The sequence below is a fragment of the Micromys minutus genome (genome assembly GCF_963924665.1).
Source record: "Micromys minutus genome assembly, chromosome: 9".
NCBI classification, from domain to species: Eukaryota; Metazoa; Chordata; class Mammalia; order Rodentia; family Muridae; genus Micromys; species Micromys minutus.
Window position 1 is genome coordinate 33,066,468 of NC_137978.1, and position 27,641 is coordinate 33,094,108.

General features: G+C 39.8%; 1 protein-coding gene across 6 annotated transcripts in view; it reads right to left on the bottom strand.

Moving 5' to 3' along the window:
* Positions 1–27,641, bottom strand: part of MAST2 (microtubule associated serine/threonine kinase 2) — a 142,803-nt gene that overhangs the window by 12,366 nt on the left and 102,796 nt on the right. For 4 of the 6 annotated variants that reach the window (XM_080921516.1, XM_080921512.1, XM_080921511.1 and 1 more), the window contains 7 exons: positions 17,439–17,514; positions 13,760–13,780; positions 10,883–10,961; positions 8,731–8,885; positions 7,208–7,283; positions 3,967–4,176; positions 1,685–1,786 (listed from right to left, as the gene is read on the bottom strand). In XM_080921516.1, the coding sequence (XP_080777642.1) occupies positions 1,685–1,786; positions 3,967–4,176; positions 7,208–7,283; positions 8,731–8,885; positions 10,883–10,961; positions 13,760–13,780; positions 17,439–17,514 (719 nt within the window). The remainder of the gene's footprint in view (positions 1–1,684; positions 1,787–3,966; positions 4,177–7,207; positions 7,284–8,730; positions 8,886–10,882; positions 10,962–13,759; positions 13,781–17,438; positions 17,515–27,641) is intronic. The other 2 variants (XM_080921514.1, XM_080921513.1) reach the window with 1 other exon arrangement.

A 27,641-nucleotide genomic window follows, 5' to 3' on the forward strand; every position in this document is an offset into this window, starting at 1 on the left:
TTAGTATTAACTAGATAACTGAGTCATGAGTTAATGGGCTTAATGCCTAGCCAGAAGGCCAAAGTTTATAATAAACAGTTTCCTCAGCATTATTTGGGAACTGTGGTGGGTACACAAAAGCCCATGGTTACGCCTGAGTGCTGAAATTAAAGGTGTGTACCACCATGCCTAGATCAGACTTCATACTCTTGACCAAGAAGAACTAGATCTGTAGCCTTTGCTTTATATTCGTTTTCATTCTCTCTGAGGACTACACTATTAACAATCAGGATAAAATCTAGAGTTCATCACACTTCCTCTTCCTCAGTCTTCAGTTATTAGAACATCCACCTCATAAACACTGACTGTTCTTTGTTCCTGCTGCCCTTCTTATAAATGCTTTAAGGTCTCTGTGCTGATTCCCCTGGTTCATCTTGCACTCTTGTTCAATTCAGTACCTATGTTGAACCAAAGGAGTCTCTCTCTGTCTCTGCCCCCCCTTTCCTCTTCCTTCTCCTCCTCTTCTTTTCTCCCTTCTCTTCCTGCTTCATTCTTCTCCTTTCTGCTTCCTTCCTTTCTACAATGGTAGAAATTAAATTACTTTAGGGTCTTGTAAACCCTAGGCAAATGTAAGTTTCATAGTATATTTACTAAGAAATAAGTGAATTGATGTATAAATCTAAAAACCCAAAACTGTATGGAGTGAAAGAAAGCAGAGCATACTGCATTAGTACAAAGAGTAATGTACAAAAGCAAAAGTAGGGAAGGAAGGAAGAGGAGGAAAGGACTGTTGCAAAGATCAGAGACCTTTTTGAAGAGAAACACTATTTTAACCATGGCAGTGATTACACAGCTATATTTTAATATTTATTAAAACTCAATGGACAGTATATTTAAGAGGCATGTATTTATGTCAACTAGGTGTGGATACATGCTTATAATCCTAGTACTTGGAAGGTAGAGATAGGTGGATCAGGAGTTAAAAGCCAGTCTCAGCTACATACTGAACCTGAGTCCAGCTAGGGTTACCTAAGACCTTGTTTCAAATAACAAAATGTATCTGATCGTGTTAACATTCTAGCCTTTTTTTTGGCAGCTCCAAATAGCCTAATGTTTTCTGTGCAGCTTTACTCACTACTTTTTCCAATACACTACTGTGTTCGTGGCCCTCCACTAGTCAATTTGCACTTAACCTCCAAGTCAATGAATAAACTTCATGTTTCCTGAGAAGCTTTCACTTATGTTTATAGCAAGAATGGAAAAGTATCCTTCACCAGGTTCCCTCTGCACCCCGTAAAGACCAGCTGTGTGACTCCTCTCATAATACGATCCCCATTCACACACCTGAATGCCCTATATTTGCTTATGGTGCAGGAAGCTTTTATGATTAGGCCCTGAGGGTCTGACATGAGGTAGGTGTTTAATGACCTCTAAGTGAAAGACTAGATGAAGGACTCACACAAATTCAATTGGCCCAGGCTCCTCTTATGTTCTGTAACCCTCAAGGTCCCCATAACATGGGCAGGGGCTCATTCAGCATGCGGCTAGGCCAGACTAATACTTATTATGACCAGTACCCCAAGGGCTTACAAATCATATCCAAGGAATAAATAAAAATGTTAACAGTACTACCTGTTTTTGGCATGCTACTACTTCTACATCTCCTAATCCATACCTGCACACCCAAACTTCTATGTTGACTCACCAGGCATTCCAGGAGACGAGCTGGGCGGGCAATGATGATCATCAACTTTTTTACCAGTTGTATCACAAAGGCTACATCTGAGCTTTCTGAGCGTTCATGAGCCTACGCAGAAGAGAAAAGTTGCTGATGTGCTTGTGTTAAACAGGACCAGACTGTACAGAGCTATCTAGGGAAAGAAACTTGGAAGTATATGTTGAAGAGACAACAGCCCAGAAACAGCTCTCCTGCGCCCATTCCACCAGGGCCAGCTTCACTGACTGCACCTGTTAATCACTGATTGACTATAGAGGCTAGCCAGTGACCTCCAGAGGTTCCCCCCCCCCCCCCCATAGAGTTGAAACATGTTGCCACATCTGGTTTATTACATGGGAACTGGGAATCCAAACTCAGGTCCTCATGCTTATGTGGCAGCCATTTTAGTCACAGATCCATTTCCTTAGCCCCTTGACATTTTCTCTTCTAAAAGTCTTACTATGTATCTTAGGCAGGCCTCAGTCTCCTGAATTCTGGGATTATTAGGTATGTGCCACCATATAAGTCATGTTTTGTTTCTTGGCTAGAAATCTCCACCCCTGATACTAATGACTACTAGAGCCTCATGTAAACTAGGTGAGTACATGTGTACATGCTTATGCCGTGGTGTGCAGTGAAGGTTCTCTTTCTACTGTGTAGGTCTGGGGGTCAAACTTAGGTCATCAGGTGTAGCAGCAAGTACCTTTACCTGATGGGCTCTTCTTTCCAATTTCATTTTTGAACAAAAATAAACAGCTGTTTTTCATGGGAATTTGGTGTTCTCAAGTTGCTCTTCTATAATGTTTATGATTAAGAATCCATTTTGAAATTAGAGGAAGAATTTTTTAAAAATAGCATTACTTTTTAAAGAAAGATTTCTCACTGTAACTGCCTGAGTTGTATCTTCATGGGTATAAAAGACCGATCTACTGGTCTTCTATCATTTGAAAGCAATAACCACGATCAGTTTTAATCATCTGTCTTGAGAGCAACTGCTTCCTGAAATTCCTGCTCTTTCTAGACTCACACCAAAGCCCTTGTTAGCTCTGGACTCTCAGTTCCTGAGAGGGGTCTAGAGGAGACGGAGTGCTTGACTACTTTAGTGGCAAGAAGCACCTTGGAGAAACAGGTGCTCTTTTTTCAAACGTGTTAATGGCATCAGTTAAATAAGAAGCAGCCACTCACCTGGCCTGAGAGTTTGATAGACAGTAAAGTGAATGAGAACCTGAGGAAGGCAGTGCTTAAGAATTTAGGGAATGCTTTGGTTTTTGCTATATCTGAATAAGTCTGTCTTTTGTTTCTCAGAGACTTATTTTCTTTCTCTTTATTTATATGCATAGGCTTGTATGCATGTGGACATGAATGTAGGTGCTTGCAGAGGCCGTGAGCTGGACAAGCTAGAACTGGACTTATAGGCAGTTGTAGTTGCTGGAAGCCAAACAAGTCCTCTGCAAAATCAGTACACACTTTTAATCAGCAAATAATCTCTCCAGCCTTTTCAGAAATATAAAATTTATTATATACTGTTGTGCTCCACCATGTGGGTGCTAGGAGTTGAACCTGGGTCCTCTGGAAAAGCAACTAGTGCTTTTAATAGATAAGCCATCATTTCCTTCTAGAGATTATTTTTTTAATACTGAAGAGAATCACATTTTCAAGTTAGAGTATATCACTGTGTTAATGAAATATCAGTTAATAGACATGCTCACAGAATGAGCCCTAGCCCTGCTTCACCTGGGAGGATAGTCAGAAAGCTGTGTTTGAACAAATGATTTTCAGTAAAACATAGTTTATACACTCACTACTGTATTTTGTATTATTATTATTATTATTATTACTATTATTAGTTTGTTTTAAAATAGGGTCTCACTACATATAAACCAGACTGGTTTAATTCACCAGATCTGCCTCACCTGCCCAAGAGCTAGGATTCAAGGTGTGGGCCATCATGTCTGATAGACCTCTGTGTGACTTTTTGCTTTTGGTAAAAAGTCAAATACTTTTACATAATACTAATGCTGAAATTAAACACTACCCATGTTGGCGTCAAAGAGTAATACAGCTTTGGTTTTGAAAAGCCATTCACACTTAACTAAGCACACTTCTCTTAGTGATGGAGAGGCCGTGGGGAGGATATCAGCTCATCAGTACCAAATATGGAAACTCTTATACATTGGCCTCGTAGTGGCCAGCAGTTGAGAGGAGTGTGATCATTGCTAATTACTAAGATTACCTTGTGGAAGTTTTATTAGTCTCGTCAAAACACTTACATCTTGCAGAAGCTTCTCCAAATTCTCTTGAAGTTCATAGAAATAGTGTGATGTAATGAGGCCACTCCGAGATTTATCCAGGCAGTCTCGGGCCATCTCAATCACCTGATGATGAATGAAGCTTAGTGCTCCATCTGCCAAGGGCAACACACTATCTGGAGTGTTACAGGAAATGAATTCAGCTAGTCGCTCTTCCATTTGGGCAGTGGCCTGGGAATAAAAGAGAAGTCATTAATTCCCTTTCAGTCCCACTGTAGCCGCAGCAAATTCTGAAGTATGGGATCTCTGTGTGTCCACCTTCCTTGTGTTACACTGGGAAGTACAGTGACTGAAGGCATGAAGGGAGCTTGTCAGATAAGTCAAAACAGCCCAGGACCAGAGTCAAGATCCTCTATCACCTTTTTGCCTGTTTCTTGCCATATCCTATACTGTAAGATTTTTCGTTCTGCAGGCATACAAAGTTTGCCGGTCCCTGACTGGCCATATTCTATGACTCTGTTACACCATTGTCTAGGGTGGCCTTCCTTACAGGATCTTGTGCTCTTCATCTCATGGATCCTCAGGCAAGTCTCTTGCTTCCTAGGAAACAAAGGTTTTCTTCCCTCTGGGGTCTAAATTGGTCTCTAACTGAACAGTCAGTGCATAGGTGATATTGGTTTCTGATCCTTTTTATGTGTAAGAAATTCTGGCAAGTCAGACGGTTTCATTATTACAGGGTTCTTATATTTAACATAAGTTTACACTGAGTAAAAGAGGTGTTCAGAGGACATGTGTCAAAGGTACGAACCTGCCTGGTCTTAGGAGCTATGTTGGGATGGAGGCTTTGGATTGCAACACGGCCCTGGCCTAGATCCCCGGAGAGCAGAATGGAGAACTGGGTGCTCTTGAGTCTCTAATTGTACAGCCATGTGACAACTGACAACATATACTAGTGAACAAGTAAACAACTGTCTCTCTCAGACTTTCACTTTTTCTGTCACTAGGTGGTGACTTCTGTATCCTAATATGTTGATACAAAAGTATGTTTATATGTGCACAGAGGGAAAGAAGAAAGGAAAGAAATCTTTTTTTTGAACAACTTTATTTTTCAAAAAAAGGTAAATGAACAAATTTTAAGCATTTTTGCATAAAAGTATACGAATACATTTTTGTCAGTGCTTGGCTTTTTTTTCCCCCCCAATGGTTTGATAGTGTGCATTAAGGTCTTACTAGTTACAATGAGCATAAAGTACATGTAAAACAGGATGTAACCCGGAATTAGTCAAAGTTTTCTTGGTGTGTAAGAATTGAGCATAATGGTTTTTTCTTTTCTTCTTCTTCTTTTTTTTTTTTTTTCTTGAACCTCACACAGTCTGTGAGTTGTTTCTGGGGTGTTCAGAGCTTTCTGGGGTTAGTATCCCATTATCAGTGACAGGAAAGAAATCTTAATACATCTTTTCTAAAGCCTATCTTAGATGAAGGACACAGAAATACCCATAAATACCAACACACAGCACTAGACATTAATACATATCTCTGCACACAGAGAATGAGATATGCAAGATTCATTTTTTAACACTATGGAACTTCATTATAAAGTAAAACATGACTTCCTAGCTCTTTTCCTGCCCTTTCTTTGCTCTTATTCTTGTATCTACTTGAAGGCTACAATGTGGAACAGAGAGAAAAGAGTAAACAAACTAATAGCTAATAGCTACTCATGCTTCTCCTGTCCAGAGCACTTTTAAAAAACTAGTGATCACTGATTCCCTCATATGAGACACTCTAATAGGATTCTATTATTATGAGTTGTCAATGAGGCAAATGAAGCTCCAGGGAGTCAAATAGTCTGTCCACAATCGTGCACACAGCTGTCACGAAGAAGTATTCAAGAAGAGTGTACAGGTTAAGGAAGAACCTCCTAGAGCATCTCAGTCTCCTGTTGTCTCTCAGGGCTTGTCATGGTTATTTTGGTTGTCATCTTGACTACATCTACATAAAACTTCGAAATGGCTGGGCACACCTGTGAAGAACTTCTGCTTAATTAAATCATTTGAAGTAGAAAGATCTACTTCTAAATTGGACCTCTGAGGTAGGAAGACACATATTTAATCCAGATCTTTTGAGGAGGGAAGATCCACCTCTAATCTCGACCATACCTTCTGCTGGAATGCTAAATAAAATCTCCTTTTGCCTGCTTGTTCTTGCCCTTGATAGCAAATCTATTCCTTCACTGGCACTAGATTCTTCTTTGGGATTATGGTGTATACTGAAGACTAAAACATCCAGCTTTGTAGACTAAACAACTACTTGAATTGTGGACTTTCTGATCATAGGCAGCCATTATTGGATTAGCTGGACCACAGCCCTTTAAGTCATTCTGATAAATACCATTTCTATATAGAGAGAATTTATCCTGTAAGTTCTGTTACTCTAGAGAACCCTGATTGCTCTCTGTAGGAACAACCTGCCCTTATAAAACTACATATGAGTGCACAACAGATTGTTCCTGGTAAGAATTGCAAATTCACACCTGTGGTTATGGGTGTATAATCCCAGCAGTCACAAGACTGGGACAGTATCAAGTTTGAGGCTAGTGATAACAGTTCAGCAACAAAGTGAGAATGACTCAAAAGACAAAACAGACAAACCCCTCAACAACAAAAAACACATACCAGCAAATTTTAAAAAATAAAGGAGGAAAGATCAAGGATGATGTGCTGATGTCAAAGACAAAGGGGTTCCTAGCAAAAGTGTGAATATCACTTCACAGCCATCTTGGGTTAGTACTAATCTTCCTTCTTGGTTTGAAAAGAAAAGCACAAATGTTAGCAAGTAATCTAGGCTTCTTCTACCAGCTGAACACCCCTCAGGCTGTGCGTGTTCTGGGAGCTACTTAAGAAATCTGTATAATGAAGGTGTGAACAGAGGGAAAATCCTGTAGAAGGGAAGAGGGGGAGGCTGGAGACAACCTTGAATGTGAAAGCAATGTGTACAGTAAGAATCTAACCTTCTAGTTCCTTTCTTTTTCTTTAAGACATGATATTTTCTTCCAATAACCTCTTGATCTCAAATAGAGAAACAGAAGCTCTGCAAGTAAGGACCTCTGCTTCTTTTGTCCTTCCCCCTCTAGATGCTTTTCAAGCTGGTGATCTTTCTGGTTACCTCTGCACATGACCCCCTCACTTTGGAGTCTTCATACTGGCCTGGCTATCGGTAGTCATCCTGGGATATTATTTTCTCCTTTAAAACAAATCCTTACCTTGGGGAATCTTTCTTTGTACACATGATTCATCATTATTATTTCACTGTCAAAGGAAACTGGGGACCGTCCAGGACTGAATAAGAAAGAAAGAACCATGTTATTTTAGTGCCATGGAAAACTCAAGGCGAAATATGGCCATCCTCAGAACCTCTGAGCCCAATTATCTTCAGTATCTCACACATTTCTCTGTTCATGAAAGTCAATTTCCAGGATTTCTTTATTCTTAGAGGTCCTAGCATATTTGTTCATAGTTTTAAAATGGTGCCATGTTAAAATAAGCTACGTTCCTGTAAGAAGTGTAGCTTGCACACAGCTCTCTGCCATGGCTGAGAGGAGGAAGCTCTAGTTGCCACTCAATCTACTGCTGGCTCCCCTAGGATAGCCTCTCCCAGAAAATGATTCCCTGTCCTTATAGCTTTGGTTAGTGACTAGTCTACCCCAACATGTCCTAGGAATCAAATCAAACAAGAAACCAAACATTGTATATACCTATTTTCATTTCTAAAACAAGTCACAGTCAATGGGCTACCTTGAGTGTCACTTACAGGATACAAAGGCCTTGAGTTCCAAGTCCAGGTTTTTAACTGAAGACTAATAGTAATTTTTCAGTCTTATTATTATTATTTTTCATAGTAAATTATATCTTTTCATCTACAACACTGTGATCATATCTCCTTAAACATTTGAAAGCTTGAGTAAACAGCTGAATACCCAGTTTAGTACCCAGAAACAAGATCTCAGCTGTCAGCTAGGTTAAGCTTAGAATTGCACTTTGGTCTTTCTTTAGGGATTTCCCTTAATGTTATTACAATTCTCGCAATCTCAATTGGCTTAAAAGGTACCCCTGGTCCACAAGAATTGTAAGACCACCATGGCTTAGGTGTCCTTTATGAAATCAAAACACTGCCTGGGCTCTGCACTCTCACTGCATTCTTGATCCTTCACCTTGAAGCCCCAGTTATATTTTCAATCTGTGAGTCTGAATCATGTCCTTGAGACCTGGCCAATGATTCCCTGCCACTCCCAGTGCCAACATTACCTGAGGGGTTCTTCCTGAGAGGTACAGCTCTTCTGGAATGCCAGCCTGTACTTTAGCTAATTCATCGCTTTCCAGGAACCCAAGGAAAGCTGACTGAGTCATTAAAGCCATGCTCTTTTCAGAACTGATAATATCATGATTCTCCTTTACTGAGTGGAGTCTGGAGGGAAAAAAGAGCCCACTACTTTGCACTTGAAGCCAAAATGGTTGAGTGTTATTATGCTCAAGGTTTGTTTTTTTTTTTTGTTTTTTGTTTTTTTTTTTTGACTAGAAGTTTGTGTGAATAAAGATTCTAAGGATACTGCCCAGGGAAGTTAACTGTACTCCAACAGTGAAGTGACACAGTCGTGATGGAAATAAGTTGACTGCATAACCTGCATTTAGCATCTTGGCTCTTTGCAGGACGTAGGTACTGAGCCCTGCACCATGCATATAAGCTGGGCCCACAGGTTTTAGGGCAGTAGGTAGGAGTACCCCTTACCTGAGGCTTCGGGAACGGGGCCGCATGGCTGGGGACTGACGTCCCTCCTCATCTGGTACATTCTCTGTGCTAAAATGCTTCGTCAGAAAGTGTAGTTCATCAGCTGTCGGCTGGAAAGGTAACTGATGAAGCTTTTCTTGTGAGGAACAAGATGACTACAAAACAAAACAAAGCCCATTATTTTTCAGCATTAAAGATACATGCAAAGGATCTGGAGAAACAGTTTGGTGGTTAAGAGTGCTTGTTGCACCATCACTATGTCCAGAGTTTAAATCTCAGCAGCCACATAACAAGCTGGGCGAGTAAAAAGCAGACTCTTCAACACAAACTCTTTGCTTTCATTCAATAAAGCTTCTAGCTACTTAGAACAGCAATCAACCATGTTTTCTGGCTCCATAAATACTCCAGGTATGATCAAGTGCGTCCCCCTTTTTCAGTTTCATAACCCTGACAGCACTACCTGGGGATAGCTCAGCAATGTTTTCTTTTAGTTCTGTTATGCAGAGAAGAATGAGTTCTGCTGAGGTTAGGAAGACTGGCAGGATGCCAGGGATACTACAAGACAAGAAAATCCAGCAGGAAAGGCAACTGCTTTTAGATCTAGACTTAAACATGAGACCTGATTTGAAAAGCCATCTGAAGTTCTCAATAGAGCTTAAGAATTTCTAACAAGGGCCCCCCACTTTTGAGGGAGCAAGCTGGTGCTACAGTGAGAATCTCACAGATGTTGTCACTCTGTGGCAAACCACAAAATCCCAAGGCTACAGAGTTCTTCCTTTACTTGGCAAGACTGTCCCAGAGAGCAGGGAAGTCAGACGACACTAGCCCAACTTTCACATACCAATCAATCAAGGCCTTAGGGCTCAACCATCTAAATCTATGTAGTATTAGAGCTTAAGTACCAACAAAAGGAACCACTGTTGTAGAATCATCCAGTGAGAAATGAGCTCTGTCTGACCCAATAGTACAAGCCTGTCTTGTAGAATGTCATAATGCACAACGCTTAAAATAATTATTTTACATGTGTGACTGTGTGTGCTTGTGTGTGTGTGCGCGCGCGCGCGTGTGTGTGTGTGTGTGTGTGTGTGTGTGTGTGAGAGAGAGAGAGAGAGAGAGACTGACTGACTGACTATGTGTCTGCTTGTATGTATGCATCACATGTGTTCATGAGTTAACAGAGGTCAGAAGAGGGTGTTGGGTCCCCTGGAAATTGCCTGGCCATCTCTCTAGCCCCTAATGAATGGAGTTGAAAACAGCCAGTATGGTTTTCACTGATTTGTATCTAAGTTGCAAATAGAATATGCACTCAGCTGAAGCTAATATGAAACAATGGGTTTTCATGTGTTTCAGAGAAAGACCCACCCTTTGTTGACAATAACAAGCAGCAAGTAACTAACTTCTCTTCCTTTGTGGCAGGTTTTAACAAAGATGAAGGCTACCAAGCCTCTGGAACATGGGAAATGATAAACTCTTTATTGCAATCCTAGAAATAAAGTTGAAGGAGCCAGGGAACCATGCTTAGGAGCTCCCACATCTCATCTCACTGCACAGAGAGTTCTTTTCTGAGTTCACTAGGAAGAACTGGGGAAGAACCAGCTAATCCTTCTGAAGGCCTTATAATTATGCCTATGAAAGTTACCAATCCCCTGACCCCTGCAAAAAAAAAAAAAAAAAAAAAAAAAAAAAAAATCCTCTCTTATCTGCAAGAAAAGTCACTGAGTTTTGAAGAAAATGCAAGACTGGATGGAGAACAATTATCTGTAAAAAAACACTTCAAAAGTGAAGAAAATATGGTATCTTAGTTGGGGTTTCTAGTGTTGCGAAGAGACACCATGACCAGGACAATAAACATTTAACTAGGACTGGCTTCCAGTTCAAAGATTTAGTCCATTATCTTCCTGGCAGGAAGCATGGCAGGATGCAGTTACACATGGTACTGGAGAAGAAGCTTAGAGTTGTACAATTTGATCCTCAGTCAGCAGAAGGAAGACTGAGCCACTAGACTCAGCTTGAGTTACTGAGACCACAAAGACTACCTCGGAGTGATACACTTCTTCCAGCAAGACCACACCTACTCCAACAAGGCCACACCTTCTACGAATGTCACACCCTATTCAAACCACCACATATGGTTACAGCTCTGGCTACTTACAGAGACGGTAGAGCTAGGAGTGTTGGTTCCATAGCCTGAAGAAGGCAATGAGGCCAAAGACCAGCGCCGTCCATCAGTCCTACATTAAAAAGAGAGAGAATATTACAAAATTCCTATAGGGTCACAGTCTGAACTTCAGGGCCTGCCTGCTTGTGTCCATTATACTTTTAGGCAGTTAATTCACTGTCTCATAACACAAGAAATTGTCTATCTAGCGTTGAGTTCTCACATCTATCTACCAACACCAGAGTCTATGACCTTGAATAAGAGCAATGGTTATGGATAAGTCAGAAGGCTCAGTAGGTGAAGGTGCTTGCCACCAAGTCTAACAATCCAAATTTGAACCAAGTACTCATATACTGACAGAAGATCCTTTAAGTTGCCTTCTGACCATCACAGTTGTGTGTACACACGCACACACGCATGTACATCTGTATGTTTGCAAAAATAGGCTTTCTTTTCCTATCTTGTCGGACTTGGGAATCAAACTTAGAGCATTGGATATGGCAATAAGCACCCAAGTCTTCTGAACCATCTTGATAGCCCATTATTTTTTTCCCCAAAAGCTGGGCATGGTGGTACACACCTTTACTGCCAGCACTTTGGAGGCAGAGGTAGGATGATTTCTGTGAGTCAGAAGGCAGCCTTGTCTACAAAACAAGCCCCATGCCAACCTGGGCTATAAAGTTTCAACAACAACAAAAATTTTTAAAGGAACAATATGTTACATGGTTGGAGAGATGATTCATCAGGTAAAGGTGATTGTTACCAAGTTTGATGACCTGAGTTTGATTTTCAGGGACTCCTATGGTAGCTACTTTGTGATTTTTATTTCAGAGATAGGTAGCTATCTCTGAAATAAGAGAAGAGGCCTATGGATTGTTCTCTGACCTCCATTTATGCGTACATACATATGTACCTGATAGATAATTGTAAACAACATAAAAAGAATACTTTATGCAACATCCCATCCCCCAGACAAATAATTACAAGTCCATATTATAAAAGCTTCAGCTCAAAAACCTGCTTAGCCTTTCTCCAGGTCAGAAAAGCAAAGAGCTGTGGTTCTCTGTGTTGTGCTTTAGGAGGGCACTTTTGAAAACAGCAGAAACCCTTCTCCAAAGTCATAAACAGACAAGTGAGTTCACTATTCTTTCACAAGGTTATTGCTGTTCATTGGTAAATATTCTTGAAGCCAACTTATGTGTTCTAATAAATCCAGAGGAGCCTGTTATTATTTGCTATTGACTGATATTCACTTCAGACTCAGTGTCCCCTTCTGTCAATCCACTGGCCTGGAAAAGTCTTTGTACGGCATGTACATATGAAATCAAAGAAAAAAAGTCTTGCAGAAGTTGGTTCTCTCCTTCTACCACATAGGTTCTGGAGATTGAAATCACGTAGTCAGGTTTAGCAGCAAGTACTATAACTTTCTGAGCCATCTAACTGGTCCTAAAGAATTCTTTCTTTGAAGCTTGGTGGCATATCCTTTTCAGGTTGAGTTTGAATAAAAAACATATTTGCTACTATTCATTGAATTCTTCTAAGATTTTTAAATTTATTTTTGTGTGTATAGGTGTCTTGTCTGAGCATGTCTGTGTACCCTATGAGTGCAGTGCCCATGAAGGCCAGAAGAGGGCTTCAGCTCTCCAGGGACTGGAATCATTGATGCTGAGAGAAGCAATATGGGTGCTGGTTTCTCTCTTGTTTTCCTAGAAGGGCAGCCAGCACTACTGACCACTAGGCCATATTTCTAGGCCTGACTTACAGAATCTCAAAACATCAATGATATAGGATTTTTAGAAGTTAAGCTCCAATTATAGTTTGCATAGATTTGTCCCAGGTCTTAGTAACAGTAGGAGGTAGATAAAGAAAGAGAGAACAGGAAGAAATATTGGCAGGACCCATTTTCAAGTCTTCTTCCCATTCTCACCAATATTATTTCGTTTTTCTACCATGATATGTAAAGGGAAGAGCTGGAGGCTCCATGCCACATGAAACTTCATGTTCCCCAGACAGCCAGCTCATGTAAATTAGGACTTTGCTGAACCTCAGTCTCTGAGGTAAAATAGTGTTCAGAAGGGTGCTAAAACATTATATTCTTCTTACCACTTTGATGGGTCCTGGGTGATATACAAGAAAGCCACTCAAGTCCAGGAAAAAAGCTGGGCAAAGATTAGTCAAGTATAACTCAGGCATGGATTTCCTATGCCCTTGTCAAATTTGTTTTTTTGTGGGTGATTTTTAATCTTTAGATCAATGATCCACAACCTGTGGGGCTGTGACCTCTTTCAAGGTTGCATGACCTTTTCACAGGTGGCTCATTTAAGACCACTGGGAACCACTGATATTTACATTATGATTCACAACAGTAGCAAAATTACAGTTATGAAGAAGCAATAATAATAATTTGATGGCTGGAGGTCACCAGAGTCTGAAGAACTATATTAAAAAATCACAGCATTAGGGTTGAGAACCACTGATTTAGATGAAAAAAGAAACTTAAGATAGTTGCTTCTTGGTATATACTGAGAAGAGCAGAGATCAAAGTCAGTATGAAATGCAATTACTAGATGTTTTTCTCTATTCACCTCATTGGGAATATGTGAGTCTAGGGGTGAATTGTCCCTAGGTGTGAAAGCTTGGAAATTATTCCGCAAATACTGCCTCTAACATATGAACTCTGAGTCTCAGTTCTAACAGGGAGTATTGAGATCGCATATGCCCTCTTTACTTGAAAGGCTCAATTTTCAAAACCAAATTCAGAAAAGAAGTCATCACAACTAGTTCTCCCATCAAACTCAAAGATCACATGCTACACCGATTGACCATGCAAAGCAGTAGCCCAGCCCATCTCCCCATCACACCCATTATTACCTGTCTGCTCTGTGGCCATGGCTGTAGTGAAAAGACATATATCATGAGAACCAAAGTGAACGAGTGTGAGCAATTCCACCCCCAGTATTTTGTATAGCTTGGCAGAGACAAACCTTTTGTTTAAGAATCTGAGGCAGTTTGAAGCAGAATTGTATGACATATGGTCTATCTTCACCATTTAAATATATCTGTCTTTTCTGTGATATGATACAAATCTGATCCCAAAGGGATTATTACTCTACACACCTGGCCATTTTCCCTACATGTTCTAAAGAGGGAAAGCCTGGGGACTCACACTCAACAACTACAACTCAAAATGTCACAGTCCCTAGTCAAGTCATGTTTGGGTCACACTATTCAATACCAAGCTTCAAAGTCCTTTGGCTATCCCTACTTCAAGTATAAACAAAGCAGTAGCAAGGGCATCAACAATAGCTGCCATTCCATCTGCTGAGAAGTCTCTATGTTGTCACCCACAGGTTCAATGCAAGAGCTACTTCTTAGCCTTCAGGGGCACCACCCAGTGGGGGAAGCCTGTTTCTATTCTTTTATACAATATTATGTTCCTTTCCTTTAAGATACTTATTAATTTATAGTTTTGTCTTCTTGGCCCTCATTTTCAGAGTTAAGGATGGAACCAGGTCCTTCACTGGGCTAAACTTCTAGCCTCCAGTTTATAACTATGGATTCCTTTGTGTCTTCATTTACTGTCTTACTCGAACCACTCACTGGACTAAAAGCACTGAGGGTTTATTATTTACCAGGCTGTTGCTCTCAACACATTTAAGGTACCTTTCATTAAAACATGCTTTGATTCTAGTTCAGACAAGACAGAAAACACAAAAGCAAAATATTATACACTGGAAAGTAGTACAGATGGAATGGGACGACTTGATAAAGAATGTTCAGACTATGTGGTTAGAAAAGGTCTAAGGAGATAACATTTAATATGAGATATGAATGATAAGAATGAGCCCATTAAGTTAAGGTCTGGAGGACAATTTCCTCATACCAGGACAAGTGCATAGGACTTTGGTAAGACTAAAAGCTTGGTGTATTTCCACTGTATTACCACGGAATAACTAAGCACACAAACAGCCTCACTCAAAATCTCTCAGTAAATATTTACTAAATGAATAAGAAACAACCCAATGCCACTCTGTGGATCTGATAACAGGTCTCATTGTTTTAGCTCATACTTAATTTCATATTTTATTTATTTATTTATTAAGTTCATATACAGGCCACAATTTACAGCACAAACTTACAATATGATCCTACCAAAACACTTGATTAACCAGATGGGAGTGATATGAGCTATGTGAGTTCATAGAACAAACCCATATGAGATTTCTTCAGAGTAAGGCAACTACTAAGTGTAGAGAAGCACCAATATGAGCCATCAAGTCCTTCCTCATCTGACCTCTGCCACACAGAACTCAAGGGAGGAATGGGATGCATATTTTCTCAGTTGAAATGGGAATTGTAAGTGTTTGTTCCAGCAATCTCTTTTGTTTCTGCTTTGTTGTTATTGTTTTTATTACTTTATCTTAATTGTTTTGAGACAGAATCTCATGTAACCCAGGTTGTCTTCAAATTCAGTGTGTAGCAGAGGATGATTTTCAACTTCTTTTCCTCTTGCTCCCACCTCCCAAAGTATTGTGATTACAGGTGTAAGTCATTACACCTCATTTATGTGGTATTTTGTGCATGTGAGACAAGTCTTCTACCAACAGAGCTACAGCCTCAGCTCTCTGCTACAGCTCCCAACCAACACCTTCACTTTACTCTCTAGATAGGGCTTCTCTGTGTAGCCCTGGTGGTCCTGGAGCTGTCTCTGTAGAACAGGCTGGCCTCAAACTAAAGAGATCCATCCACCTGCCTCTGTCTCCTGAGTGCTGGAACTAACGATGTGCACCTCCACTATCACTTAGCAAAGAAAGTAGTCTTAATATTAGAACTGCTCTTACTCCAAAATAGATTATATTCTCTAGCCATTGACAGTTACAAAGCTGGAGCCTTATTACTATTTATTTTAAAATGGGAAAGCCCATTTAGAACTAAAGACAACTCTACCTCAAAACTAAACAACAAGCAAACAACCCCCTAAATTAAAATAAAAGCTTCACAAACCTGAACTTTGGTTAAGAAAGAGTTCTGAAGTTTGGCTAAGAGAGAGGGCTGAAGTTTTGAAATGAAGCCACAATGTGTAGGGAGCCTTAGCGAAAGGTTTGAAGACACTATCAGGATGGACTTCTCTAGAGGCATGAATAGTCTGCTAGACAGGCCAAAAAAACAACACTATCGTGGTCAGACTGGAAAGAACGGAACTTAACAAATCCTTCCAAGCTCATCTAATTATAAGTGAAGATCCTATAGTCTTTCTGTACCCATACTTGGGACTCTCAGCAGAAAGCTAAGATTTGTATTCCTAGCATTTGTGAGGCAGAGCCAAGGGGGAATCTCTGCATAAGGCTGGAAGCAGAATGTTACTGTGTACTGGGTAAAGACTATCTTTGTATCATTCAGATACTGATTTCTGTGCCCCACATCTAGTTACAGTCCTTATTCTGAGAATCTCCTATTTCAATGTTGTCTAAACATTGCTGCCTAATTCCCCTATTGGTCAATAAAAAGTTGATCAGCCAATGACTGACTGAGCAGTGGAGAGAATAGGACTGGACTTCCTCTCAGCCACAGGAGGGGAGGAAGGAGAGAGAGGAAGTAGGGAATTTAAGCAGGGAGAGAATCCTGGAAACACCATGCATGAGAAAAAGCCTGGAGCCCAGAGAGCCAGATCAGTAGTAAAATAAAAAGGATCTTTGGGATTTTGACTGGGAGGTAGGCAGATCAGAGGATTAATGTAGAATAATACTGCTCAGTTGTTGTGACCCTTAAATCTTGTTAATAAATAAATATCAGTCTCAATTTGGGAGCTAGCTGGGTGAAGCAGAAAACGGCAAGAATCACATTAAAAACACATTAAAAAGCCACTAACACAGGGCAGCCTGTATAGTCAACATAGCCAGGGCTATATAATGAGACCCTGTTTAAAAACAAACAAACAAACAAACAAACCCTGTTTAAAAACAAACAAACCAAAGAAAAGAAGAAAGAAAAAAAAACAAGAATAGAAAACTCCAACAAAAGCTGAGAAGAAAGTTATGTCAAGCCCTTTCTGCTTCTTGAAAGCACTTGGGTAAGAGTGTTACTCTGGATCCTTTCTTTCTCTTCTATAACCTGAGGACAATTCTCAGTTACAGTACAGGGTTGTATAATATATTCTTAGGGCGTCAATGTCTTGTGGTTAGGATTAAAAAAAAAAAAAAAGACTCTACTTCTATCTTTCTGTTCAGCTGCAAATGCACAGTCCCTTAGAAAGGAAAACTTGGACAAGGGTTATAATCTGGGAGAGGACAGAAGGAAGGCATTTTAACTACTGGTAGTCCAGGGCAACCCAATCTTCATGAAAGAGTACTGACTTGAAAGGAGAACTCGGACATCTATCAAGCACACGTATCAGTTAGGCAGCAGTGGTACACGCCATTAATCTCAGCACACTGTTCTCTGAGTTCAAGACCAGCCCTGTCTAGAGAGTGAATTCCATAATATCCAGGGCTACACAGAAAAACAAAACAAGACAAGACAACAGCACAGAGAAGGTTCTCAAGCAACTTACCTACGGGCAGGAACAAAGGAAAAGTGAGCAGGAGCATTTGGAGAGAAATTCCGGGGGCTGTCCAAGGGACTGTTACCTGTGATGGAGAAAGGAAAAGAAATCTCTTTGAGGTTTGCTTTGGAAAGGAGGGGTGATAGTGGGGTTAACTGGTTAGACTTTATGGTAAGAAACATTTTGCTCTTATTAATCTGGTATATCTGATTATTTTCTCAGGCCATCCTCAGTTTATGAGTCTTTATAAAAGCTTGAAAACCCAGAAATTTTCTCTTTTGCTCTCAAGGTACCTGTGACAACCTATACCTCCCGGACATCCATTCTAGATATAGCAGTGATTCACATGCTTCCTGCCCTCTCAAGAACAGATCAAGTTACAGTACTTAAGACTTAAAGATTTTTCTAAAGACAATAGAATGCCTAATCTAAAAGTTACTTATACAACTATAGTCACATAATGCATCCAAGGGGCTAAACAGAAATGTGCATACTTTAAGGGTAAAGTTCTTTGACAGAGATTCAGAATAGAAGTACACTTTAAAATGCCTTATACTACAAACTCTGAGGTCTATAAAGCATGATCAACCTCCTTAATTAGTATTTTCTCAATTAGTGTTCACGTATGCTAGTCACTGGTATTTTGAACAGAAGCCCAGGCTGTTTTTGAAATCTTACTCCTGCCTCAGACTGTGATTAACTCACAACCTAATGCTTGATTCTTGAAATGAAGTAAGTATGTGTGTGTCTTATGGCGATGTCAAGGTGGACTAAAATCCTGGAGCTTCAATGACCCTCCTGTCACAGCCAAGTAACTGGAACTATGGGTTGTAATCTAATCAGGTAAGATATGCAAATTTCAAACAAATAATGTATCATGTCAGAGGATCCCAAGAAATAATGCAGACTTACCAGAGAATCTAACCACATTACAGATACATAAAGCAACACCACTGAAGGAGTGGAGGAAAAACTGCTTCATAAGAAACTTCAGAAATGGAGTCAGTAACACTAAAGGGAAAAGAAACTAAAGAACACTTAACACTACATTAGACTATAGTTTTTTTCAATGTCAGGAGAAACTTACTAAAGAATATCATATTCAGGGCCATAATAAAATCAAATACATTTTAAATATTTTAAACCATATAAAATGCTTTTGGCTACCATGAAATTTAATGATAAATTAGTAAAAGAAGCAATAAAAAAATCTTTGGGATTTGTTTTTATTTGTTTGTTTGAGACAGTTTGTCTGTGTTGCCCTGGCTGTCCTGGAACTCACTCTGTAGATCGGGCTGTCCTCAAACTCAAAGATTCACCTGCCTCTGTCTCCTGAATGTATGAGCCACCATAGCTGGCTGGGGTTTGTTTCTGATGAATTAGTGACAGTTGTGGTGAGAGGGAAGGTATATAGTGTGAATACAGTTGTGGGGAGAGGGACTGTGAAAGGTTTTGGCAAAGCCAAACAAAGTGCAAGGGGATATAAGGATGGTTCCTCCAACCTGGTAGTCTAGACATTTATAAACATTCCCTCTAATGGTCCAGGTTCCAATAGTCTTCTCAAAGCTATTCTGTCCCAACTCTGAGAATAAGCATAAGGACTTAGTGTAGATCTCACAGACAGGTTAAGAGCAAATTCTTTGCTTGCTCATGCTCATTCTCTCCCTCCCACCCCTCCCTCTTTCTCCCTCTCTCCTTCTCTCCTTCCCTATCCCTCTCTCTTCCTCACCATCTCTCCTCTCTCTATGCAAGTGCCCTTTCTCTTCTTTTGCTTCCTCTCCTACCCATCCCGCCCCCAAAACCCCTGGCTCCTTCCCTGGCCTCTGTCCTTGAAGCCAGTGAACTTGCACTCCTAAGAGCAGCTTCCCAATAAACCTGCTTTTAATATATATATTTTTAAAGAGCAAATTCTCCAAGAAGACTTCTATTTTCCTAAAAACAATCCTAACCTTGGGGTGGGGTCCTTTAGACTACCCATGTTTCTGACTTGTTAAGTCCCCATAGTTCCCTTTAAGGATTTAATAATTCACTGGAGCAACTCAAAAAAGCAATACATTTATTCTAGCTGTACTACAGACTATACTAGGGAGGGTAAAGTCTGTAAGGAAGAACAGAGCTGCTATGCCTGCTCCATGCAGTAAGGGCATGTCTACCAGCCTACAAATGTCTTTACAAACCAGGAATCTCTAATGAGCGTGTGTCCAGAGTCTGCTTGTTTTAAATTGGGATTTTATTATACAGTTGAACTCAATCCTGAGGCCCAGTCTCTTTCCTGGGGATCAGGTCAGCTCAAAGTTTCAACCCTATAACCATATGGTTAGTTTCTCTGATGACCAGCCCTCAGCCTCAAACTACCTTTTATTAAAGTGAGTCATCACTTTAATAAAACCACCATTCCTGTGCCAGGAATTAGTTTTGGTATAATTATAGATGCCAAAAGTCTAAGAGAATATTTGCATACCTACATTTATTGCAATTCGCTATTTTTCAAAAACTTATTTTACCTTAAAAAAAAAATCAAAGGTTGTCAATATTTTGAAGTTTACAACAGAATAAAAACATCAATAATTTAAATGAGAATTGACATGTTAGAACATTAATATTTTAAAGAAAAAAAGAAAAAAGCACAAAGACAGGCTTTTGGGACTTTACCAAGCAATTCAGTGGATGGTCCCGTGACAAGTGATTATAAGAAGTCATAATGAAATAACTATCACATACAAAGCAGAAGCACTCAGTTGAACTTGGATCAGCTGCTTCTCTTAGTTTGGTTATAAAGAACACAATTATGTAGTACACACCTGTGTAGAAAGTAGCAAGGGTAACAATGCTACTTTTCAAAGCCATCTGTGTGATCACTAAAGGTCAACATTATTCTGATTTTAAATACTTCACTTTAATTTTACTAAGTACTCATCTACAGAGTAAGTTCCAGGAAGCCAGAACTACAAAGAGAGACCCTGTCTCCAAATAAATAAATAAATAAATAAATAAATAAATAAATAAATAAATAAATAAAAAAAAAATAGTGCATTCTAATCAACTTATTATTAAAGTCACCCTTTTAACAATCTGCCTCCTTTTGGTAGACATTCTTTAATCCCCTGTACCTCTGGCAACCTCTAGGCATTCCTACAGAATGCCTGTCCTAGACATGACATAAAAACGGAATTGCAGAAGCAGCCTTGTGTGTTTTAGTTAGTTCATTTTGTAACTTTATGTTAAAAAACAAAAAAAAACAAAAACATGCCAACCTTTTTTTGCAAAATGGTTGTACCAATTTATACTCTCACCATTAGGTCCATTGTCCCCTCCTCCCACACGATCACTCAGTAAGCCATCATTGGTAGTCAAAGAAGAGAATATTTTTGTGACCTTAACTTTTGCAATTATTTATGAGACTGTATCTTTTAATGCATGCCTTTAGCTATTTTACAATCATACTATTATTTACAAGTGTTCCTTAAGTGTTCTGAATCTAGAACCCTTGTCCAATTTGTCAGAATTATCTTCCATTTCATTGCCTTCTGTCTTTGGAGTATCTTTTGATAACTAAAACTTAGTTTTCAAGTAGTCAAGTTATTAATCTTTTTTATATTCAGGTCCCCCCAAAAAAAGGTGGGACAAGTCTTACTCAGTGCCTGTGACTCCTCCCCGCCCCAGTACCTCTCACCCTGGGTCCTATCCCAAACTTCTCCAGCATAGGGGCTGAGCTTCCATTCCCTCAGCTCTGACTCCTAAATAATATAGCCATTTTGGCCACACTCTCTTGGTCTCTCTCTAGGCCTCTTGATCATATATGTAGGCTCAAAGTAGATGTAGATGTCTTCAATTGCTTTCCAGTTCACTTAAGTGAGGTCTCTCGCTGAACCTGGCAGGTTCTACAGGAAGTGCTGCGAGTGCAGGGATTACAAGCAGGCTGCAAAGCTTGCTGAGCTTTTATATGGGTTCTGGGGGATCCAGATGCTTGCCTGGCAAGTGGCCTATCCACTGAACCATCTCTCCAGTCCTGAGTTTTAATGTTTCTTAATACGGATATTCAACTGTCCCAATACTGCTTAATGGAAACAATCTTTTTGTTTATTGCTTTATAAGTAACTAAGTGTCTATGCGGACTCTGAAAAAAGAGTGCTAAATCTATTGTTTCTATTAGTGTTCCTTGTCTCAATTAATGGCATCCTTACTTACTTATTACCCAAGCAGGAAATAAGGAGATACTGTACTCTAGATTCTTTAGCCACTTACATTATCCTTTTTTTATTTTATTGAATAGCTTGTGTATTTACATTTCAAATGATATCCCCTTTCCCAGTTCTCCCCTCTTTCATCCCCTCTCCCCCATCCCCTCCCCCTGCTTCTAAGAGCATGCTCCCTCTCCCACCCACTGCCACTTCAACACCCTGGCATTCCCCTACTTTGGAGAAACGAGACTTCACAGAACCAAGGGCTTCTTCTCCTATTGATAGAGGATATGTGGCTGGAGCCTTGGGTCCCTCCATGTGTACTTTATGGTTGGTAGTTTAGTCCCTGGTAGCTCCGGGATGTGTGTGTCTGGTTGGTTAATACGGTTGTTCTTGATATTGAAGTTGCAAACCCCTTTAGATCCTTCAGTCCTTTCTCTAACTCCTCCATTGGGGTCCCCATGCTAAGTCTGATGGTTAGTTGCAAGCATCTTAATCTGTATCAGTAAGGCTCTGGCAGAGCCTCTCAGGAGATATCCATATCAGGGTCCTGTCAGCAAGCACTTTTTGACATTAGCAATAGTGACTAGGTTTGGTGACTGTATATGGAATGGATCCCCAGGATTTCTGGATGGCCTTTCCTTCAGTCCACACTTTGTCCCTGAATTTCCTCCCATGAGTATTTTGTTCCACCTTGTAAGAAGGACTGAAGCATCCACATTTTGGTCTTCCTTCTTCTTGAGCTTCATATGGTCACCAAGAATTATATCTTGGGTGTTCCAAATTTTGGGGCTAATATCCACTTATCAGTGAGTGCATACCATGTGTGTTCTTTTGTATCTGGGTTACCTCACTCAGGATGATCACTTAGGTTTTTCTTGTGTTCACGTATTTCTCCACTTCTAATAACCTCTTATAGCTGGATAATGACAATGGTCTTTTAAATGGTCTTCCAATTGCCAGCTGTGGTACTCCTATTTGTAACTTTTAATATTTTTAGTCAGATACAGATCTTTGTGAGTTACTGAATGTGAGTGGTAGGACCTGAAGTCCAGTCCTCTCCTATGGATTGAACAGCGATGGCTCTTAACTAGTGTAACCCATCTCTCCAAACCTCAGAAAGTGGTTCTTCTATCTCTTTGCAAATATGGTAAGTTTTAGGATAATATAGTTCTGATTTTTTAGACTTATGTTTGTATTCCTAGTAACTCTGTTTTCTATATTGTTCTAGAAAGAAATTTAAGCATATAGACCTTCAACTTTGCAATTTAAGCCTTAAAGAACACTTTCTTTTTAGATTAAGAAACAACTTTGGAAATTTTCTTAAATTCTTCTTCCAGGAAAATGAACATAGGTATGAGCGCAAAACTGGCAATGCAAGCTTAAACTTGCAAACCTCAGAAAAATAGCTACAGCTCACAGATCTTAAGTAAAAGAATGACACAAGATATTAATATCTTAACTCTTTATAAAATATATAGTCCTCCCATAACTCCCTTTAAGTTTACCCTCTTAACCAAATTCAATTAGCAATTCAGCTTATAACCCCACGAAGGCTTGCATTTTTATTTCCTAACTATAACATTCTATTCCACACGTTGTCTTTGCTCAACCTTATCTCTGAAAACACCTTGCTTATTATATGACTATTGTAGAAGGCATCACCTTACTTTCTGATAGCAAATTAAATGAGCATGGGTTTAATACCATCCTTCTGATTTCAAGTTGGACTTTGGCTGTCACTTGTCGAAGCTTCCTCTGCAGTTCTTCTCTCATACACTCCTGAAACAGGGGACCTGCAGACCTTGCTAGTCTTCCATCTTCTCTTTCAGGCATTCTCTCTTTGACATAAAAATGCCCAAGTCTGAAATCATGTCATGAGAAACGACTCTTTTCTGAAGTCATCAGAACACACTGTACATACCTTTCCATAACTTCATTGTAAAAATTATTCCTCGGTTCCCAACATTCTCTTTATATCATGACTTCTGACAAGAGTGATCTTATTGTCCTCATAATCTTTCAATACCCCAGCCTCTAGAAGTTTCTAGAGAATGCCACATGAGGCTGAGTAGTTTCATATTACCCTATGATCCACTGATCCATCCCACTAGCTCTGCATAAAAACCAGACCACAGTTTTACTGTGTTTGTTCTCAGATTGGTTTAAGACACTATTTTATAGTTTACTCTCTGTTCTCAGGTTCTCAGATAATTATCCCACTTCTAACTTCAGATAGGGAGCAGAAGTAATCAAAAAATACCCTAAATAAGCTCTTGTTACTGTACCTCTAATGTCTGCACTATTTCTCCACCCTTCCTATTACTCAAAAGTACAGACATGTCTGAGTTCCTGGTTAAGGCCATTTTCTGCTTATGTACTAGGTCTCATTTCATCTCAGCCACAAGAACTGTGATAGACATTGCCCCCCCCCTTTTATGAATGGCCAAGTTTTTTTACTACGTGGAATGATTCCAATCATCACACAATACATTTCATCTCTAAATTTTCCTCCTCTTGTGCAAAGAAACTAACCTAGGGTCTCATTCACATCAGGTAAGGGATTTACACCTCTGAATTATATAGCTTCCTATTTTTTACAGCAATGCTTCAACACTTACTATTACTGATTTCTTTTTCTTTCTGATTACCCAATTAGGCTGTGGCTACTAATATTCTATAAAAGCAGCTAACAAACATCAACACTGACACCACACTGCTACATCCTAGTGGCAGTTCTCAGACTTCACGTCACTGATACCTCCACCTGAAATACTTGTTCTTATTGCTGTTGGCTCTAAGATACTGGCATTTCTCAGAATTCTTCCTCCTCTTCTTCTTTTTATGCTCTCCCTACTCTGGTCTCACAACTAGAATGTTCCTCAGCTTAGCCTTTTTTCAGTTTCTGCTCATTACACCCAGGATCTCATCTAGGCTTTTAATCTTATCTGCAATGTTGATGCCTTCCACACTTATTCCATGTAATCAAGAAAACATACTCAATCACTTACATGAATGCACAGACATCTCAATAAAAGGTCCCAGCACCAGAAGTGCTAGAAGCAGAGGTGAAGTTCCAGGAATATAGATATAGAAATGATTAGAGGTAGTATCTACAAAGCATAAAGAAGAAAATTGAAACTATAGAGGCAAAAGGTAAAACAAGTAACAATAGGCTTAGGGTACAAGAGGAGTTAGAAGTGCAAAGTTAGAAGTAGAAGAAAAATCTGAAGGACACAAAACTGGAAAGCTCAGAATTATGAGCATATCAAAACAACCAATAACAAAGGAGTGGAACTGAAGAGAATATAGTAAGTCAAGTCTACATGTTTTTTACAAAATAAGAAGACAATTTCAGATTGCCAGAGAAGTTGAAGTTACAGGACGAACACTGCTTCCCAAAGTGGAGGTAAAGAAGCAGATGCATAAATTCTGAATTGCTAGACTAGACTTTCATAAATAAAAACCTCCATGGGTAGGGGGAGGGTTGGAGAGATGGCTTAGCAGTTAAGAGCACTGACTGTTCTTCCAGAGGTTCTGAGTTCAATTCCCAGAAACCACATGGAGGCTCACAGCCATCTGTAATGGGATCTCCTGGTGTGTCTGCTACAGTGTACTCATATAAATAAAATAAATAATTCTTTTTTTGAACTCTTTAAAAAAAAGATTTATTTTATTTACATGAGTACACTGTAGCTGTCTTCAGACACACCAGAAGAGAGCATCAGACTATTACAGATGGCTGTGAGCCATCATGTGATTGCTGGGAATTGAACTCTGGACCTCTGGAAGATCAGTCAGTGCTCTTAACCACTGAGCCATCTCTACAGCCCTGGAGCTTAACTTTTTAAACTAATAAGATGGAAGGATTTCCCTTTACAATTCTGACTCATAACCATTAGTTTTTTATTTTCTTAAAACATGACACCCTGGAGCTGGGAGTGGTGTCTCATGCCCTGAATCTCAGCACTGGAGAGGCAGAGGCAGGCTGATCTCTTTGAGTTCGAGGCCAGCCAGGTTTAGGAAACCATTTCCAAAACAGCCAGAAAATCAAAACAAACAAAAGGCATGACATCTGGACACTGTAACATCCATCTCTCCAAGACTAACTAACTTCTAAGTGTTTCTGTGTTCTACACCCTTCGTTCTTTCAGACCCCCAGCAGACACACTACAAACTACTAGCACATGCTGCGGCCATTCTGTGTTCCTCTCATAATTAACTCTCCTTTCAGGTCTTAGCTGGAGCTTCACACTGAGCCTCTACTCCCTCTAGAGCATTCAAAAAACGTCAGGACTTTTAAATAAGACTGAACCCGAGAGACCAAACCTACTCCATCTTGGGACCGGCCTCCATCTTAAAGAAAAGAGAAAAAGACTGAGAACTTGACCTGCAGCAGAAATCAAGCTACACCAATATATCAGAAAAGACCTCACGGCTAGTCCTTGGGATAATTCTTAAAAAGAAAAAGAAAAAAAAAAGCACCTCCATTAGAACCAGTAGAGGCAGTAGGAGGAATAAAAAGGACTGAACTGCAATGGATAATTTGTCCAAGGCTCAGTACAGGCTTTGCTAAGAGTTAAGAATTACTAGATAATGTATTTTTTTTATTCAATATGCATGTATGGTTTGTCTGCACGAATATCTGTGTACTATGTGTGTCCCTGGTGACTGAGGAAGTCAGAAGAGGGCATAGGATCTCCTGAAACTGGTTACAGTTGTGAGCTGCTATATGGGTGCTGAGAACCAAACCTAGGTCCTCTTCAAGAGTAGCCAGTACTCTGAACCAATGAGTCATCTCTTTGTCTCTCTAAGTACTGTTAAATTTTATGCACAAGACAGCAACCAGATTCTCACAGTGAATATTTTAAGAAAAATTTCATTTGATTTAAAAAGAAGCAGAGGAAGAAAGACCATTATGAAAGAGTCAGGGCACTCTGTTCTTAACAAATCCCACACTCTGAAGAAACTACTATGATTTATTTCATCTACTGGAAAAGAAGTATTTAACTTCTGCTTTTTAGAATCTCCTGCCCATATAATCTAGCCCAGCAGCATAGACCATCCAAAGATTTAGACTCAGCTACACAACTAGAGAATACTCCTTTCCCCACCCTATCAAATTTACTGTGGTTAATTTATGTAGTACATTATAGCTATCTATTAACAAACTAATTCTATGAGCTAGGTGTGATGGTGCACAGCTTTAGTTCTAGCAGAAGCAGGTAACTCTCAGGCCAGGCTGGTCCATGTACATGTATGTTATGCTATATTCCAAGATAGCATAACATGACCTTGTCTCAAAACAAAAAAGTTACAAGGCATGCTAAAAGACAAAAGAGGAAAGGAAAATATTCCTATGACCAATACTCTATTCAAGAATGCTTGAATGGAAGAGTAGACAAGTATCTAAATGTTCACTAAAAAACAAATGGGAAATTATGTAAGCAGATGGGTGTTAAAGAAGCAAAGGGAAAGCTAAAGATCAAAAACACCGCATTAAACGTGAATAATACCATATCGATAGACAGGACACATCTCAAGGAAGCATCACTAACTTAAGGAGAGATGTCAACAGACATTTCAAACATTGAAAAGCAAAGGAAAGATGGGGAGAAGAGGGGAGAGGAGGAAAGCATTCAGGAGTTGAGGCAACCAGCAAAAGCTGTCAGAACTGTGGCTGAGTAAGAGAAGAAACAGAGCAGGGACAGAAGAACATCTGGAACAATAAGAAATTGAGAAGAGCTTAGAACACATAGGCACAGGGGAAATTTTTCCTTTTTAAAAAAAAGATATATTTATTTTATGTATATACACTGTCACTGTCTTCACACACACACACACACACATGCCAGACGAGGGCATCGGATCCCCATTACAGATGGTTGTGAGCCACCATGTGGTTGCTGGGATTTGAACTCAGGACCTCCGGAAGAACGGTGCTCTTAACCGTTGAGCCATCTCTCCAGCCCGAAAATCCCCTGAATAAAACATCAATGGCTTATGCTCTGAGATCAAGAATCGACAGATG